The sequence below is a fragment of the Schistocerca americana genome, chromosome 1 (assembly GCF_021461395.2).
Source record: "Schistocerca americana isolate TAMUIC-IGC-003095 chromosome 1, iqSchAmer2.1, whole genome shotgun sequence".
NCBI classification, from domain to species: Eukaryota; Metazoa; Arthropoda; class Insecta; order Orthoptera; family Acrididae; genus Schistocerca; species Schistocerca americana.
In genome coordinates this window covers 171,601,183-171,617,505 of record NC_060119.1, presented here as the reverse complement: position 1 = coordinate 171,617,505, position 16,323 = coordinate 171,601,183, and the positions used below count along the sequence as shown (strand labels likewise).

The 16,323-nt window shown below is 45.2% G+C and overlaps 1 protein-coding gene across 1 annotated transcript in view; it reads right to left on the bottom strand.

The window, feature by feature from the left end:
* Positions 1 to 962: 962 nt before the first annotated feature.
* LOC124613237 (CARD- and ANK-domain containing inflammasome adapter protein-like) overlaps positions 963 to 16,323 on the bottom strand; it is a 48,506-nt gene continuing 33,145 nt past the window's right edge. Inside the window, exon 3 of the mRNA XM_047141952.1 lies at positions 963 to 4,230. Within this exon, the coding sequence (XP_046997908.1) occupies positions 3,493 to 4,230 (738 nt within the window). The 3' untranslated portion in view covers positions 963 to 3,492. The remainder of the gene's footprint in view (positions 4,231 to 16,323) is intronic.

The window sequence follows — 16,323 nt, the reverse complement described above, 5'->3', positions numbered from 1 at the left end:
AGACAGTCGTTCTTCCCGCGAACCATACGCGACTGGAACAGGAAAGGGAGGTAATGACAGTGGCACGTAAAGTGCCCTCCGCCACACACCGTTGGGTGGCTTGCGGAGTATCAATGTAGATGTAGATGTAGATGTACATTGATGTTTTAAGCACATTCTTGCTTCCCACTATTGAAGAGCAATTCGGGGATGGCAATTGCATCTTTCAACATGATCGAGCACCTGTTCAGAATGCACAGCCTGTGATGGAGTGGTTACATGACAATAACATCCCTGTAATGGACTGGCCTGCGTAGAGTCCTGACCTGAATCATATAGAGTACCTTTGGGATGTTTTAGAACGCTAACTTCATGCAAGGCCTCACCAAGTGACATCGATACCTCTCCTCTGTGCAGCACTCCGTGAAGAATGGACTGCCATTCCACGAGAAACCTTCCAACACCTGATTGAATGTATGCCTGCAAGAGTGGAAGCTCTCATCAAGGCTAAGGGTGGGCCAACGCCATACTGAATTCCAGCATTACCAATGGAGGGCGCCACAAACTTGTAAGTCATTTTCAGCCAGGTGTGTGAATACACACATAGTGTATATTTAATTTAAAAAGTCATTTCCCTTTTTAAATTGTCTAGCCTACCTACCCTATTACAGGGTCTAACGTAACACACACTGACCTGTGGAATGTCAGTTTATTTTTCTTGATGATATCCTCCTGAGTAGTGTCTGCCTAGAGGTCTGATGAGTCAGCCTGTTGTTGCCTCTGCAACTGTTAAATCAGCTGCTGCCCCTGTTTGGGAACCACATGTTTGTCTGGTCGCTCCACAGAAACCCCTCTGTTATGGTTGAACCTGGGTGTCTGTATTGATGAGGCATGCAGGGTGGAGGGGGAGTTAGGATAATAACTTGTGTTTGTCATACTATAGGTCACAAATGCCAAGTAAATCGGAAAAAAATACCTTTTTAAAAATTTTGCAATTTATTGATATTATCCATGTTACAGCTAATACAAAAACACAAAAAGAATCACATTTTCTGATAGAACAGTCAAGTTAAACCATTAATAGGCTATATTATGTTGCAGAAGAATAACCAGTTCCAAATTCTTAAAGGTATCTTTCTTCTGACTCTTAATTCTCTTTCCTTTTCTGTAGATTTTTAAACATATTAAATTAATTCAATTGAACAACTGACATGTTGTATAAAATACAGACAAATGATCATCCATGAAAATTATAATGCATCAAACCTGCATGGCATGCTGATTATACATTTTAATAGTGTAAGTAATAATTCTGCATCTGAATGTCACAGTGTAACTTCAGTATGAGTTACATGTTTTCAAGATTAACAGCTTGACTCATGAACAACAGTACAGTAGACTCATAATAATCTGACGTTTGACAGTCCGACGCGCTTGATAGTCTGGTGCCGCACCGTTTCGCAACAGGTACTTCCTCCCGTCTGCCCCAAGGCTCAGGCCAGTATAATTAATGTGTTATTGAGAGTGCTCCTTTCATGTTATTTGTGAATTTGAAACCTGCTGCATAGAATAATTGTTATGTTTTAATTTTTGTGTTGAAAAATTAACATCCCCAGAAACTGGCCTACCAGTGCAACATATGTTGGCAGAAGTTTTCTGCGGCTTATGTCTCTTACAGAAGGTAATAATGGTCTATCCCACCATTTGCAATGTCCGTACACTTTTTTCTTGGAATTTGCTCTCTGGTCAACGTCAGTTCAGTAATCAAGAAATACTGTCTTACATAAAACACTATAGTAGCCATTGCTGAATGCCACATTGTGAAGTCTGGGTTGTTTTTTTTTTCCCTGTGGAAAACAAGTTATGAAGTAGTGCCAACTTAGTGCAAGTGGTATGCATGGTCCCTCAAAAAATAAAACTGATTGGAAACCTTGGGGAAGATTAGTTTAGGTTTTGGAGAAATGTAGGAATATGTGAGACAATACTGACCTTATGACTTATCTTAGAAGACAGGCTGAGGAAAAGAAATTTAATTTTATAGCATTTCTAGATTCAGAGGCAGCTTTTGACAATAATGATTGAAATACATTCTTTGAAACTCTGGAGGTAGGAAGGATAAAATACAGGGAGCTAAATGTTATCTACAACTTGTACAGAAACCAAACCGCTGTTATAAGAAGTGAAGTATGTGCAAGGGAAGCAGTAGTTAAGAAGAGAGTGAGGCGGGATTGTAGGCCATCGCTGATACTGTTCAATCTGTACAGTGGGTGAGCTCTGAAGGAAATGAAGGAGAAATCTGGAAATTGAGTTAAAAGTTCAGAAAGAGGAAATCATAACTTTCAGGTTTGTTGATGATATCATAACTGTATCAGAGGCAGCAAAGGACTTGGTAGAGCAGTTGAACCAAATGGGTGATGTGCTGAAAACGGGTTGCAAGTTGAATATAAAGAGAAGTAAAACAAGGGTAATGAAACATAGTTGATTAAATCAGGCATGAGAATTGTAAATAAAACATGAAAAGTAGTAGAAAAGTTTTGTTATTTGGGTAGCAAAATAACTGACAGTAGTTGAACTAGAGACGACATAAAAATGCAGACTGGCAAGGCAAGAAAAAGAAGTTCTGGAAAAGATAAATTTGTTAACATGGAGTACATATTTAAAAGTTAGGATGTCTTTTCCGCAAGTATTTGCCTGGAGTCAAGGGTACCCATAAAGTAATTTGGGGGGGGGGGGGGGGGCGGGAGAGTTCCAGTTCTGACCCTGTTAAAAAACCGCATAATACTTATTTTTAAATCGTTTTCTTGAAAGAACACCTGACTACACTACATTTTTTCCTTTCCCTGAGAGCGAGGGGTGGAGGGTCGGGATCCCCCTCGGCCCTGGGTATGGGTGCCTTTGTCTGGAGTGTAGCCTAGTTCAGAAGTGAAATGAGGTGATAAACAAATGAGACAGTAAGAGACTATATGCTTATGTAGTATGGTGCTGCAGAAGAATGTCAAAGACTAGGCAGGTAGATTGGACAACTTTTGAGGAAGTACTCATTTAAACTGGGAGAAAATAAAACTAAGATAAGGGAACAGTCGAAGTTATCAGGCATCGAGGAATGGTCAGTTTGATAACGGTGGTGGTGGTGGGGTGAGGGAGTAAAAACTGAAGAGGGATGCCAAGGCTTGGCTATATTAAGCAGGCTCAGGTGGATGTAGGTTGTTGCAGTTATGTGGCAGTGAATAGGTTTGCACAAGATAGATAATGTAGAGAGTAGAGGATCGCAACAATAGCTGAAAAATCATTTTTTATTACTAGTTGGAGGAGACATGCCATGCTATCTCTGTGCCAATCCTGCCAGCATGTTAGTCTGATGCTGAGAGGGGCTCACTTTTTCGGCTCAACTGGACGTGAAAATTAGGGAGAAAGTGCGGGTGACTTACACTTCATTCTGGGACGTACTTTTCGTTATAATTGTACGAAGACATATGAGATATGGGAGTCACTGGCTGTCAGCTACCAGAGTGTTTAAGATTCGCGCAGAACTTTTAGGAGAACCTTGTGGTCGCGCTTCTTGGCGACATCCACGGCGGTCTTCCCGTTGCGGTCTCTGACGTTGACATCTGCCCCGGCGGCCAGTAGCAAGCGCGCCGTCAGCACGGAGCCACTGCGCGCGGCGCACTGCAGCGCCGACCTGCCGTTCCGGTTGGTCACTGTCACGTCTGCGCCGCCTGCCGTCAGCAGCGCGTCGACAGCGGCTGCGTGTCCGTACCAGGCGGCGAACAGCAGCGGCGAGCGGCCGTCTGCGCTGCGCGCGTCGCCAGTGGCACCGCCGTCGAGCAGCGCGTGCACCGTCGCCACGGCTCCCGCGGCCGCCGCCAGGTGCAGCGGCCGCTCCTCCTTGGCGTCGGGCACGTTGGGCCCGGCGCCTGCCTCGAGCAGTGCGCGCACGTTGGCGGTGCGGCCCGTGGCGGCTGCACAGTGCAGCGGCGAGCGGCCGTCGCCCGCCCTGGCGTGCGGGTCTGCTCGCGCCTCCAGCAGCGCCCTCACGGCGCGCTCGCCGCAGTGGGCTGCCGCCAGGTGCAAAGCTGTCAGGCCGTCCGCGTCGGCAGCGTCCACCGGCGCCACCCCGGCCTGCAGAAGGCGCACCACCTCGTCGTCGTTGCCTTCCTCTGCTGCCCAATGAAGTGCCTGTGCCGCAAACCAGTTTCGTGTAGTTTCCTGTTCATAGGCGTATGTAAGGGTGGAGGAGGCAGTTGCCCCTCCCTGGAATCGCAGATTTTACTACTTTATTTTCTAACTTGCTGATCATTTTCTTGGTTAAACTTCAGATTTAATCACAGATGTACAAAACTTCATATCATCAGTATCAAAACTGTGTCACTCCCATAACCTAACTAATAACACAAAGAGGTGAAATCATCCTTGCCTTTAAGTATCAAATTAATCTACCTCTAACAAATATTGAGTGGATAACTATCAGTTCTCTGGTGTATAATACGTTCATTGTGTCGCCTATAAAATTTTCGCAGAGGTGACAAATGTCACTGGATAGCAATATGCACATACACAGGGGTCCAAAAAAATGTATGCACTGTTTAAAAGTCCATAACTGGCAAACTAATTGACGGAGTTGTCTCATTTTTGGTGAAAGTGTAGCTTAAAGTCCAACTTAAATGTATGACTGTAGGTGTTCGAAATGGTCACCATTAACATCCACACACAAACGATGCCCCCGAACTGCAGTACGAACTACTGACTGCAACGTGTTCAGTTGGATATTTGCACATGAATGTACGATGGATTCTCGAAGTTCAGCCAATGTGCGTGGCTTTTTTCGATAAACGACGTCCTTTAGTGTTCCCCACAGGTAAAAGTCCAGAGGAGTTAGGTCTGAGGAACGTGGTGCATACTCCACAGCACCTCTATGGCCTATCCATCTTCCTGGTAGATTTTCGTCGAGATACGCCCTAACACGATTTTGGTAGTGGGCTGGGGCACCATCTTGCTGAAAGTGAACCCTTCCGTCTCCATACAAGTCTCGGATGGCAGGTAAAATTGGTGTCTGAAGCTTCTGAAGGTACACCTCACTGGTAACTGTGCCGTCAGAGAAGAACGGCCCAATCAAGCCCCGGTAAGACAACTCACACCACACATTTACTCCTGGCAAGTTCACGGCTTTGTCTACATGGACGTTCGGATTTTCGGCGGCCCAATAGATGCAATTGTGGGGATTTACTGTGCCATTGAGTTTGAACTGTGCTTCATCAGACCACACGATCATCTCTGCAAACTCTTCATCGTTGCACACCATGTTAGTAAACCACTGGCAGTACTCCATTCTACGATCTGGGTCGCCCTCGTTCATTGCGTGTAGCAATCGTGGGATGTACCACTTCCACTTTGCTGTCTTCAAAATCCACTGAACACTTGAGCGACTCACTCCAGTTTCACGGGCACACTGTCTCACAGACTTCTGTGGTGAGCGAGTGAGTTCTTGCAACACACGACGGGAAGATGGATAGGCCGTAGAGGTGCTGTGGAGTATCCACCACATTCCCCAGACCTAACTTCTGTGGACTTTTACCTGTGGGGAACACTAAAGGACGTCGTTTATCGTCAAAAGCCACGCACATTGGATGAACTTTGAGAATCCATTGTACATTCATGTGAAAATATCCAACTGAACACGTTGCAGTCAGTAGTTCGTGCTGCAGTTCGGCGGCATCGTTTCTGTGTGGATGTTAATGGTGACCATTTCGAACAGCTACAGTGATATCTTTAAGTTGGACTTTAAGCTACACTTTCAGCAAAGATGAGACAACTCCTTCAATTAGTTTGCCAATTATGGACTTTTAAACAGTGGATACCTTTTTTGGACCCCTCTGTATACAGATGGCGGTAGTATCACATACACAAGGTATAAAAATGCATCGGCAGAGCAGTCATTTGTAGTTAGGTGATTTGTGTGAAAAAGTTTAAAGTTTATGACGTGATTATGGCCGCTCGACAGGAATTAACAGACTTTGAATGCGGAATGGTAGTTTGAGCTAGTCACATGGGACATTCCTTTTCCGAAATCGTTAGGGAATTCAATATTCCGAGTTGCACAGTGTCAAGAGTGTGCCGGGAATAGCAAATTTCAAGCATTACCTCTCACCGTGGACAATGCAATGGCTGATGGCCTTCACTTAACGACCAGGAGCAGCGGCTTTTGCGTAGTGTTGTCAGTGCTAACAAGCAACACTGTAAAATAAACGCAGAAATCATTGTGGGATGTACGACGAACGTACCCATTGGCATAGTGCAGTGAAATCAGGTGTTAGTGGGCTATAACAGCAGACAACTGACGCTAGTACCTTTGCTACAGCACGGCATCACCTGCAACGCCTCTCCTGGGCTCAGGACCATATCAATTGGACCCTAGACGACTGGAAAACCGCGCCCTGGTCAGATGAGTCCCGATTTCAGTTGGTAAGAGCTGATGGAAGATTCGAGTATGATGCATATCCCACAAAGCCATGGTCCCAAGTTGTCAACAAGGCACTGTGCAAGCTGCTGGTGGCACCATAATAGTGTGGGCTGTGTTTACAATGAATGGACTGGGTCCTCTGGTTCAACTGGACCGACCATGACTAGAAATGGTTATGGTCGGTTACTTGGAGACCATTTTCTGCCATTCATGAACTTCATGTTCCGAACAACGATGGTGTTTTTATGGATGACAATGCGCCATGTCACTGGACCATAATTATTCACGTTTGGTTTTAAAAACATTCTGGACATTTCGAGTGAATGATTTGGCCACCCAGATCGCCCGACATGAATTCCAGCGTACTTTTATCTGACATAATCAAGAGGTTGGTTTGTGCACAAAATCCTGCACCGGCAACACTTTCGCAGTTATGGGCGGCTATAGAGACAGCGTGGCTCAATATTTCTACATGGGACTTCCAACGACTTGTTGAGTCCATGCCCTGTCGAGTTGCTGCACTACACTGGGCGAAAGGAGGTCCGACATATTGGAAGGCATCCCATGACTTTTGTCAGCTCAGTGTAGTTCTTGTTGGATGACATGTACTGAAACTGATCACTTTATTTATACAAAAAAATGGTAGTTTTAGAGTTTGCTTCCCTCCCCTTCCCTGGTTAAATTCTGCAGGCACCCATGTTCGTGCTTCTAAAGTTTCCACATGAGAAACACTTTCTTATTTATGAGTGGAGTTATGAATTTTCATTCTGCCACAGTATTTTTTCATAACAGCCCAGCAATATAATTGGATTAAGATGTGCGACTGACGTTTCAACAAGTCTAGTTGTAAGCGCCAGGCATCAGCAGTTGTAGTTATTTCTCAAGCGCCATGTCAGAATAATCCATGTACTGAAACTTCCTGGCAGATTAAAACTGTGTGCCCGACCGAGACTCGAACTCGGGACCTTTGCCTTTCGATGGTAGAGCACTTGCCCGCGAAAGGCAAAGTTCCCGAGTTCGAGTCTTGGTCGGGCACACAGTTTTAATCTGCCAGGAAGTTTCATATCAGCGCACACTCCGCTGCAGAGTGAAAATCTAATTCTGGGTTCCATGTACTATTGTACTCCTTAAGAAAATGTGAGAAGAAATTTAATACTACCGTCATTCAGTCTACTGGGGCGGAGTAAAATGAAATTATTTCGCAAAAGAGCAGCTGAACTTTCAACTGTTTCAATCAACTACGAGGGTAAGTCAATTATTATCCGCAAAGTAGTTATGAAATTTTATTTAATCAAATAGGAAACTTACAAGAACATCATTTTTCGACGTAGTTTCCTTGTGTTTCAACGCACTTGGCTCATAGTTGTACAAGCTTCCTGATGCCCTCATAAAAAAAGGTTCTTGGTTGAGCTGCGAGCCAGGGATGAACCGCTTCTTTCACTGCTTCGTCCGAGGCAAATCGACGGTCCCTTAATGCCTCTTTGAGTGGACCAAACAAGTGATAGTCAGAAGGGGCAAGACCGGAATTATATAGAGGATGATCCACTACTTCAAATTTGAGTTTCTGGAGCGTTTCAGCATTGTGGGCAGCAGTATGCGGACGGGCATTGTCGTGCAACCACACAACACCTTTTGACAGCAGTCCTCGGCGTTTGCTTCGAATTGCTGGCTTTAGCCTGGCAGTAAGCATCTCACTGTAACGTAGACTGTTTATTGTTGTGCCCGTTTTCCCATAATGTTTCAGTATTTTCCCATAATGTTTCAGTATTGGACCTTGTGCGTCCCAAAACCCCGTAAGCATCAGTTTTCCTGCGGACGGCTGGGTCTTGAACCTTTTCTTGCACGGCGAATTTGGATGTTTCCATTCCATACTTTGCCGTTTACTCTGCGGCTGGCAATGATAGATCCATGTTTCGTCACCAGTAATGATCCTGTCTAAGAAGTTGTCCCCTACGTCACCATAGCGATTCAAATGTTTTTTGCAGATGCCCAAGCGCGTTTGGTTTATGCAACTGTGTTAGTTGTTTTGGGGCCCATCTTGCACAAACTTTGTGAAACCCAAGTCTGTTGTGGATGATTTCGTAGGCACAACCGTGCTAATTTGCAGACGACGTGCCACTTCGTCAATAGTTAATCGTCTGTCTAAGAGAATCATTTCACGTAAACACTCAATGGTTTCTTCATTTGTGGCGGTAAACGGTCCTCCGGCCCCATCGTGCGTAACACTTGTGCGACCATTTCGCAATCTTTTAATCCATTCGTAGACACTCCGTTGTGGCAAAACACTGTTCCCGTACTGTACCGAAAGTCATCGACGAATTTCGGCCCCTGATAGGCCTTCCGACCACAAAAAAACGTATCACTGAACGTTGCTCTTCTTTGGTGCAAATAGACAGCGGAGCAGCCATGATTAACAGCACAGCAGTGGTAACGAAACTAACCTAGCAGCTTGAAAATTGCAAACAAATAACAAATAAATAAAGCATGCGTCACAACTAAAACGACAGTACTACCAAAATTAGCAAGAATATAACTAAATTGCGGATAATAATTGACTTACCCTCGTATGTTTGACCACACTAATTGAAGTGCTCAGACCAATGTTTACGAATAAATTACCTGATGACGACATGGAGAGCGAGTTGCAGCCTGCCATGCTTTGTTGATGCAACTTTCAAATGCTGTATCTCACTGAAGAGTTTTATTTTCTGATGAATGTGTCGTATAGTGCAGTTCACATATAAGAAATATGTTTTTCTGGCTAATGAAATTTGTCACTGATTGAACGGAATTGGGTTGGTTGGTTGGTTGTTTCGGGGAAGGAGACCAGACAGCGAGGTCATCGGTCTCATCGGATTAGGGAAGGAAGTCGGCCGTGCCCTTTGAAAGGAACCATCCCGGCATTTGCCTGGAGCGATTTAGGGAAATCACGGAAAACCTAAATCAGGATGGCCGGACGCGGGATTGAACCGCCGTCCTCCCGAATGCGAGTCCAGTGTCTAACCACTGCGCCACCTCGCTCGGTGCGGAATTGGGTATAGGTATGATCTCAGAGAGTCTGCATTAGTTTTGTGTTAGCTGGAAGTTTTGAGAAGTGTGGAGAAATGACAGGGAGAATGTGATAAGACGTAAAATTGGAGACTGGATTTCAAATTCAGGCTCAACTAAAAAAGAAGACGAAAATACACAACTGGCCCTTAAAATTGTTACACCAAGAAGAAATGCAGATGATAAACGGGTATTCATTGGACAAATATATTATACTTCAACTGACATGTAATTACATTTTCACGCAATTTGGGTGCATAGATCCTGAGAAATCAGTACCTAGAACAACCACCTCTGGCCGTAATAACGGCATTGATACGCCTGGGTATTGAGTCAAACAGAGCTTGGATGGCGTGTACAGGTACAGCTGCCCAGGCAGCTTCAACATGATACCACAGTTCATCAAGAATAGTGACTGGCGTATTCTGACGAGTCAGTTGCTCGGCCACCATTGACCAGACGTTTTCAATTGGTGAAAGATCTGGTGAATGTGCTGGCCATGGCAGCAGTCGGACATTTTCTGTGTCCATAAAGGCCCTACAGGATCTGCAACAGGCGGTCGTGCATTATCCTGCTGAAATGTAGGGTTTTGCAGGGATCGAATGAAGGGTAGAGCCACGGGTCGTAACACATTTGAAATGTAACGTCCACTGTTCAAAGTGCCATCAATGCGAACGAGAGGTGACCGAGACGTGTAACCAATGGCACCCCATACCATCATACCGGGTGATGCGCCAGTGTGGCGATGACGAATACACGCTTCCAATGTGTGTTCACCGCGATGTCACCAAACACGGATGCGACCATCATGATGCTGTAAACAGAACCTGGATTCATCCGAAAAAATGACGTCTTGCCATTCGTGCACCCAGGTTCGGCGTTTACACCATCGCAGGCGCTCCTGTCTGTGATGCAGCGTCAAGGGTAACCGCACCCATGGTCTGCGAGCTGATACTCCATGCTGCTGCAAACGACGTCGAACTGTTCATGCAGATGGTTGTTGTCTTGCAAACGTCCCCATCTGTTGACTCAGAGATCGAGACGTGGCTGCACGATCCGTTACAGCCATGCGAATAAGATACCTGTCATCTCGACTGCTAGTGATACGAGGCCGTTGGGATCCAGAACGGCGTTCCGTATTACCCTCCTGAACCCACCGATTCCATATTCTGCTAACAGTCAATAGATCTCGACCAACAGCAGCCGGCCGCGGTGGCCGTGCGGTTCTAGGCGCTGCAGTCCGGAACCGCGAAACTGCTACGGTCGCAGGTTCGAATCCTGCCTCGGGCATGGATGTGTGTGATGTCCTTAGGTTAGTTAGGTTTAAGTAGTTCTAAGTTCTAGGGGACTGATGACCTCAGATGTTAAGTCCCATAGTGCTCAGAGCCATTTGAACCATTTCGACCAACACGAGCAGCAATGTCGCGATACGATAAACTGCAATCGCGATAGGCTACAATCCGACCTTTATCAAAGTCGGAAAAGTGATGGTACGCATTTCTCCTCCTTACACAAGGCATCACAACAACGTTTCACCAGGCAACGCCGGTCAACTGCTGTTTGTGTATGAGAAATCGGTCGGAAACTTTCCTCATGTCAGCATGTTGTAGGTGTCGCCACCAGCGCCAACCTTGTGTGAATGCTCTGAAAAGCTAATCATTTGCGTATCACAGCATCTTCCTGTCGGTTAAATTTCGCGTCTGTAGCATGTCATCTTCGTGGTGTAGCAATTTTAATGGCGAAAAGTGTAACTTTAAGAACAGACATTAATTAAACAGGGCAGCAGCAACTATATATGAGAAGCTATGTTTGTGGTAATTACTTTGAGTTATGTATAATGACTGGTAGTGTCAATGTTTGGTAAGTAAAGACCACGATAATTTAGTGAGATAGCAACATTTACTGCCAGTTTCCAAATGTGGTAGAGTTGTGATGGAAGCGTTAGAATACATGCGATGTAGTTTAGAAATTTAAGGGAAGATTATAGTGTGAGTGGCATTCAGTAAGTAAGGCAACACTTTCTTTTCTCGGCCAATTTCGGTTGAAAACGGAATTTGCTGTGGGACACTGTGCAAATATGCCCGTTTCAGCTCCTATAGTGTCACGAAATTCCGACAGGTGCAGCGGTATACTCGTATGTAACCCTCAAAATAGCGTTCTGTAACGGAGTCGCATTCCAAGCACAGAGGTATCACTGAGTTTCTTTAGGCGGAAAACCAGAGCATTAGAGGTGTGCATAGGCACTTGCAGAATGTCTACAGAGACGTGGCAGTGCCCAAAACCACGGTCAGTCGTTGGGTAAGGCGTGTCAGCATCGCAACGAGGTCGCAGAAACCTGTCTGATCTCCTGCATGCTAGCCGGCCACACACAGCTGTGACTCCTGCAGTGTTGGAACTTGCGGGCACTCTCATTATTCAAGGTGACTGACGGATCACAGTCAAACACCCTGCTGCTCAATTGGACGTTACTGTTAGTAGTGCTGAACCACTTGTCCATCAGTTGGGGTACTCAAAGTGTGTGCCCACTGGGTTTCTCCCCCCTAACAGAAGACCACAAAGAGCAACGAAAGACTATCCGTGCGGAAGGAAACTATTGATGCAGCAACACGTTGGGCATGACATATTTAATGAAAATGCATGACCTATTGAAGTGAGTTGCTGAAGTGAGCAAGGTTTTACGAGAGATAATTTATGATTGAGGGGGGGGGGGGGGGGGGGAACAAAAAAAACGGGAAATTCATCGCAACGTCTTTATTTTTTAATATTTTTACACCAAATTTTGATCACCTTCAAAGTATTCTCCATTGACCACAAGGCACTTCTTCAAATGATCCTTCCATTGTTGAAAGCAGTTTTTAAATTCACTTATCCTGATATTTTTCTATGCCTTCCGGCGATTTTTGTATTACCTCCTCTGCAGTGGCAAAACTCTTTCATGTTCCTTTGCTGCTTCTGTGGGAAAAAAGAAATCTCAGGGGACTATATCTGGTGAGTAGGGAGGTTGGACAATCGGCGTCATGCCGTTTTTGGTCAAAAACTGCTTTACGGAGAGGGTGGTGTGGGCTGGCGGGTTGTCGTGATGGAAGAACCAGTCGCCTGTGCTCTAAAGATCTGCCCTTTTCTTGCAGATACTCCCCCTCAGTCTTTTCAAAACGTCCAAGTAGAACTCCTGGTTGACAGTTTGATCCAGGGGCACGAACTCCACGTGCACAACAACTCTGAAATCGAAGACAAGTGAGCATTTTCTTGATGTTTGATTTCACTTGACGAGCTTTTTTGGGATGAGGAGAACCACATGTCTCCCGCTGGCTTTATTACTGCTTTGTTTCAGGTTCGTATCCATAGCACCACGATTCATCAATCAAATGGTTCAAATGGCTCTGAGGAGTATGGGACTTAACATCTGAGGTCATCAGTCCCCTAGAACTTATAACTACTTAAACCTAACTAACCTAAGGACATCACACACATCCATGCCCGAGGCAGGATTCGAACCTGCGACCGTAGCAGTCGCGCGGTTCCAGACTGAAGTGCCTAGAACCGCTCAGCCACTTCGGCTGGCTCACCAGTAATCACCTGGGGAAAAAATTCAGGGTCCTCTTTCAGCTGATTTTGAAGCTTAAAACACGCCTGAAGTCGACGCTCCCTTTGCTCGTCTGTGAGTAGGCGAGGGACAAATTTGGCTGCAACCCTTCTCTGTTTTGGCTCCTGCGGCACTGGACATCCGGCTCAGATGCTTACTAGGAACTACCTCTTTGCGTCCTGCAGAGTTATGCCCCTGGCGTGGCCATATGTTCGATTAGCTGGCTCACATTCTTATCCTGGCCAATTACATTATTGTCCACTATCATTGTTAAATGTTTTTGTAACGCCCACAGTCTCCATATTCTCACAGCAAGAAGGGAGGAGCACATGCAGACCTTGTTTAGGGTACAATGGGTTCAATGGGCAATCTCCATTTCGCCAATTAGGAACAAGTATCCTATGTCCCCTCTATTTGTCACCTCCACCTCGTCCTCTGCTAAAACCTCCTTTGACTTCAGTGTGATCTTTCCCACCCTCTTCTTGGCAGGACAGAACACAGACAGTGATAGGCATTCGTAGTAAGCATTCTTTCTCTTAGCAAACTGCATATAGTCATTTTACATTAACATCTCACGTCCTGTAGAGAAATCCATTTTTCTCCTAGTTTGGCACACAGCTAGCTTCTTATCTAGTTTTAAAATATGCACACTTTCCACTCTTCTCAAGAGAATAGGAAAACAATATGGCGGGCGATAGCCTCAGTGTCCCATAGGAAAAGGGGGGGGGGGGGGGAGGGCGCGTTCCTTTTCAGTCTGCCTCCTACAGGGGTAGTCAGTGTCTGGGGGCAGCAGCGGCCGGATTTCTGTCCTCAGGTCCAATACACCTTCATGGCCGTTCTGCGATGTGTACCTACAAGGAAGCAATATATTGGTTGGCCCTTGTAGGAATGTACGCTCTCTATATTTTAACAGAAAACCATTCCACACCATGATGCACAATGGCTCTCTTGCAACATATGTTACTGGAGTTGGCTGACCATCTCTACGATGCTTCTGCACTTACTAAATGAACCTGCAATGAACTGCGTTGTTCTTATTTGGACCTTCTCTATTTCCTCTATCAATCCCACCTGCTTTGGTTCCCAGATTCATGAGCAATATTACGCACTAGTAGAACTACAGTTTTAGCAGCTGTCTCCATCGTGGGCAGATTACATTTCCTGAGGATTCTTCCAATGAAACTCAGTATGGCGTCTGCTTTACCTGCAATTAGTTTTATGTCGTTGTCCTGCTTTGAATCACTCATTACACATATTCTCAGTTACTTAATGGATGCGACTACTTCAAGTGACTGTTGTGCAACCGTGTAGTCATACAATGACGGGCCTCTCTACCTATTTATGCGCAATAGTTACATTCGTTTATGTCGAGGTTTAACTGCCAGTCCCTGCACCAAGCGTCGATTCTCTGCAGGTCTTCCTGCATTTCGCTACAGTTTTCTAGCATTGCATCTTCTCTGTATGTAACAGAAAATTATGCGAAAAGCATCAAAGAACTTCCGGTGTTATCCACTAGTTCAATATGCATACTGTGAAAAGAAACGATCCTGTAACACTCCCTTGGGTTGAACCCAAAACTATTTTTATATATGGAGATTTTTCTCCATTAAGAGTGACGTGCTCCACATGACGAGGAGGCCATGGATAAGCGTAAATCACTGTGTAACGTTTGGTGGAGCATGTATAGATCATAGGCTACTCAGTTTTTAAACGTAAGCACTTCAATATACATAAAGTACAATTTTGACCTAGGGATAATGAGATTTCTCGGATATCGGTAGGCACATGTAGAGCCTTGACTTGCATGGCTTTCTGGACGATGGCGACGCTACTGTGCGGCCCCGCCCCACCTCCCGTCACTACAAACTGTCAATTACAAAGTGATTTTATTCGATCTGTAGTCTGTAACATTGCAGTTGCTGTGTGTTGTTATAAAATTGGAGGATATGAAAAGTTTAGTTTAGACGAATATTCCAAAGTGCAGTGGATTATGCACTGTTATGAAATTCCTGGGCGATTAAAACTATGCGCCAAAGAGGGACTTGAACAAGGAATCTAACACTTTGGAGGTAGAAGTAAAGCTGTGAGGGAGGGGGGGGGGGCGGGGGTAGTGAGTTGTTTCTCGATAGCTCAGTTGGTAAGAGCATTGCCCATGAACGACAGGGTTTCGGTATTGATCTTCCAGGATTTCCTAACAGCGCAAACACCACTGCAGAATGAAAGTTACAATCTGGAAACAATCCCCTAGGCTGTGGCTAAGCCATTTTCTTTATTTCAGGGCAGGAGTATTTCTGTTAAGTTTGGAAAGTATCAGAAAGGCACTGGCAGCAGTAAATCTATGAGGGAGGGTCATCAGTCATGCGTGGATAGCACGAAATATACACTCAGGTGAAAAAGGCATGGTATTCAGATAGGCACATATACAGATGGCGGTAGTATCGCGTACACAGGGTTTAAAAGGGCTGTGCATTGACGGAACTGTCATTCGTAGTCAAGTGATTCATATGAGAAAGTTTCCAACGTGATCAGGGGTCCGGGCCGCACTACAGGTATTAACAGACTTTAAATGCAGAGTGGTAGTTGAAACTAGACTCATGGGACATTCCATTTCGGAAATCGTTAGGGAATTAAATCTTGTGAGCAGGGGCGTTTGCGTAGTGTTGTCAGTGCTGACAAACAGCACTGTGAAATAACAACAGAAATCAGTATGTAATATACGAAAAACGTATCCATTAGGACAGAGTGGTGAAATTAAGCGTTGGTGGGCTATAACAGCAGACGACCAACTCTAGTGCCTCAGCTACACCACGACATCACCTGCAACGTCTCTCCTGAGCTCACGACCAATCAGTTGGACCAATGATCAATCAGTTGGACCATAGACGACTGGGAAACCGTGGCCTGGTCGAATGAATCCCGATTTCAGTTGGTAATAGCTGATGGGGTTCGATTGTGACGCAGAGCCCACAAAGCCAAGCTCCCAAGTTGTCAACAAGGTACTGAGCACGCTGGCAGTGACTCCATAATAGTGTGTGCTGTGTTTACATGGAATGGATTGGCTCCTCTAGTCCAACTGAACCGATCACTGACTGTAAATTGTTATGTTCGGATACTTTGAAACCATTTGCAGCCATTCATGGACTTCATGTTCCCATAAAAAAGGACATTTTTTAAGAATGACAATCCGCCGTTTCACTGGGCCACAATTGTTCTCAGTTGGTTTGAAGAACATTCTGGACAATTCGAGTGAATGATA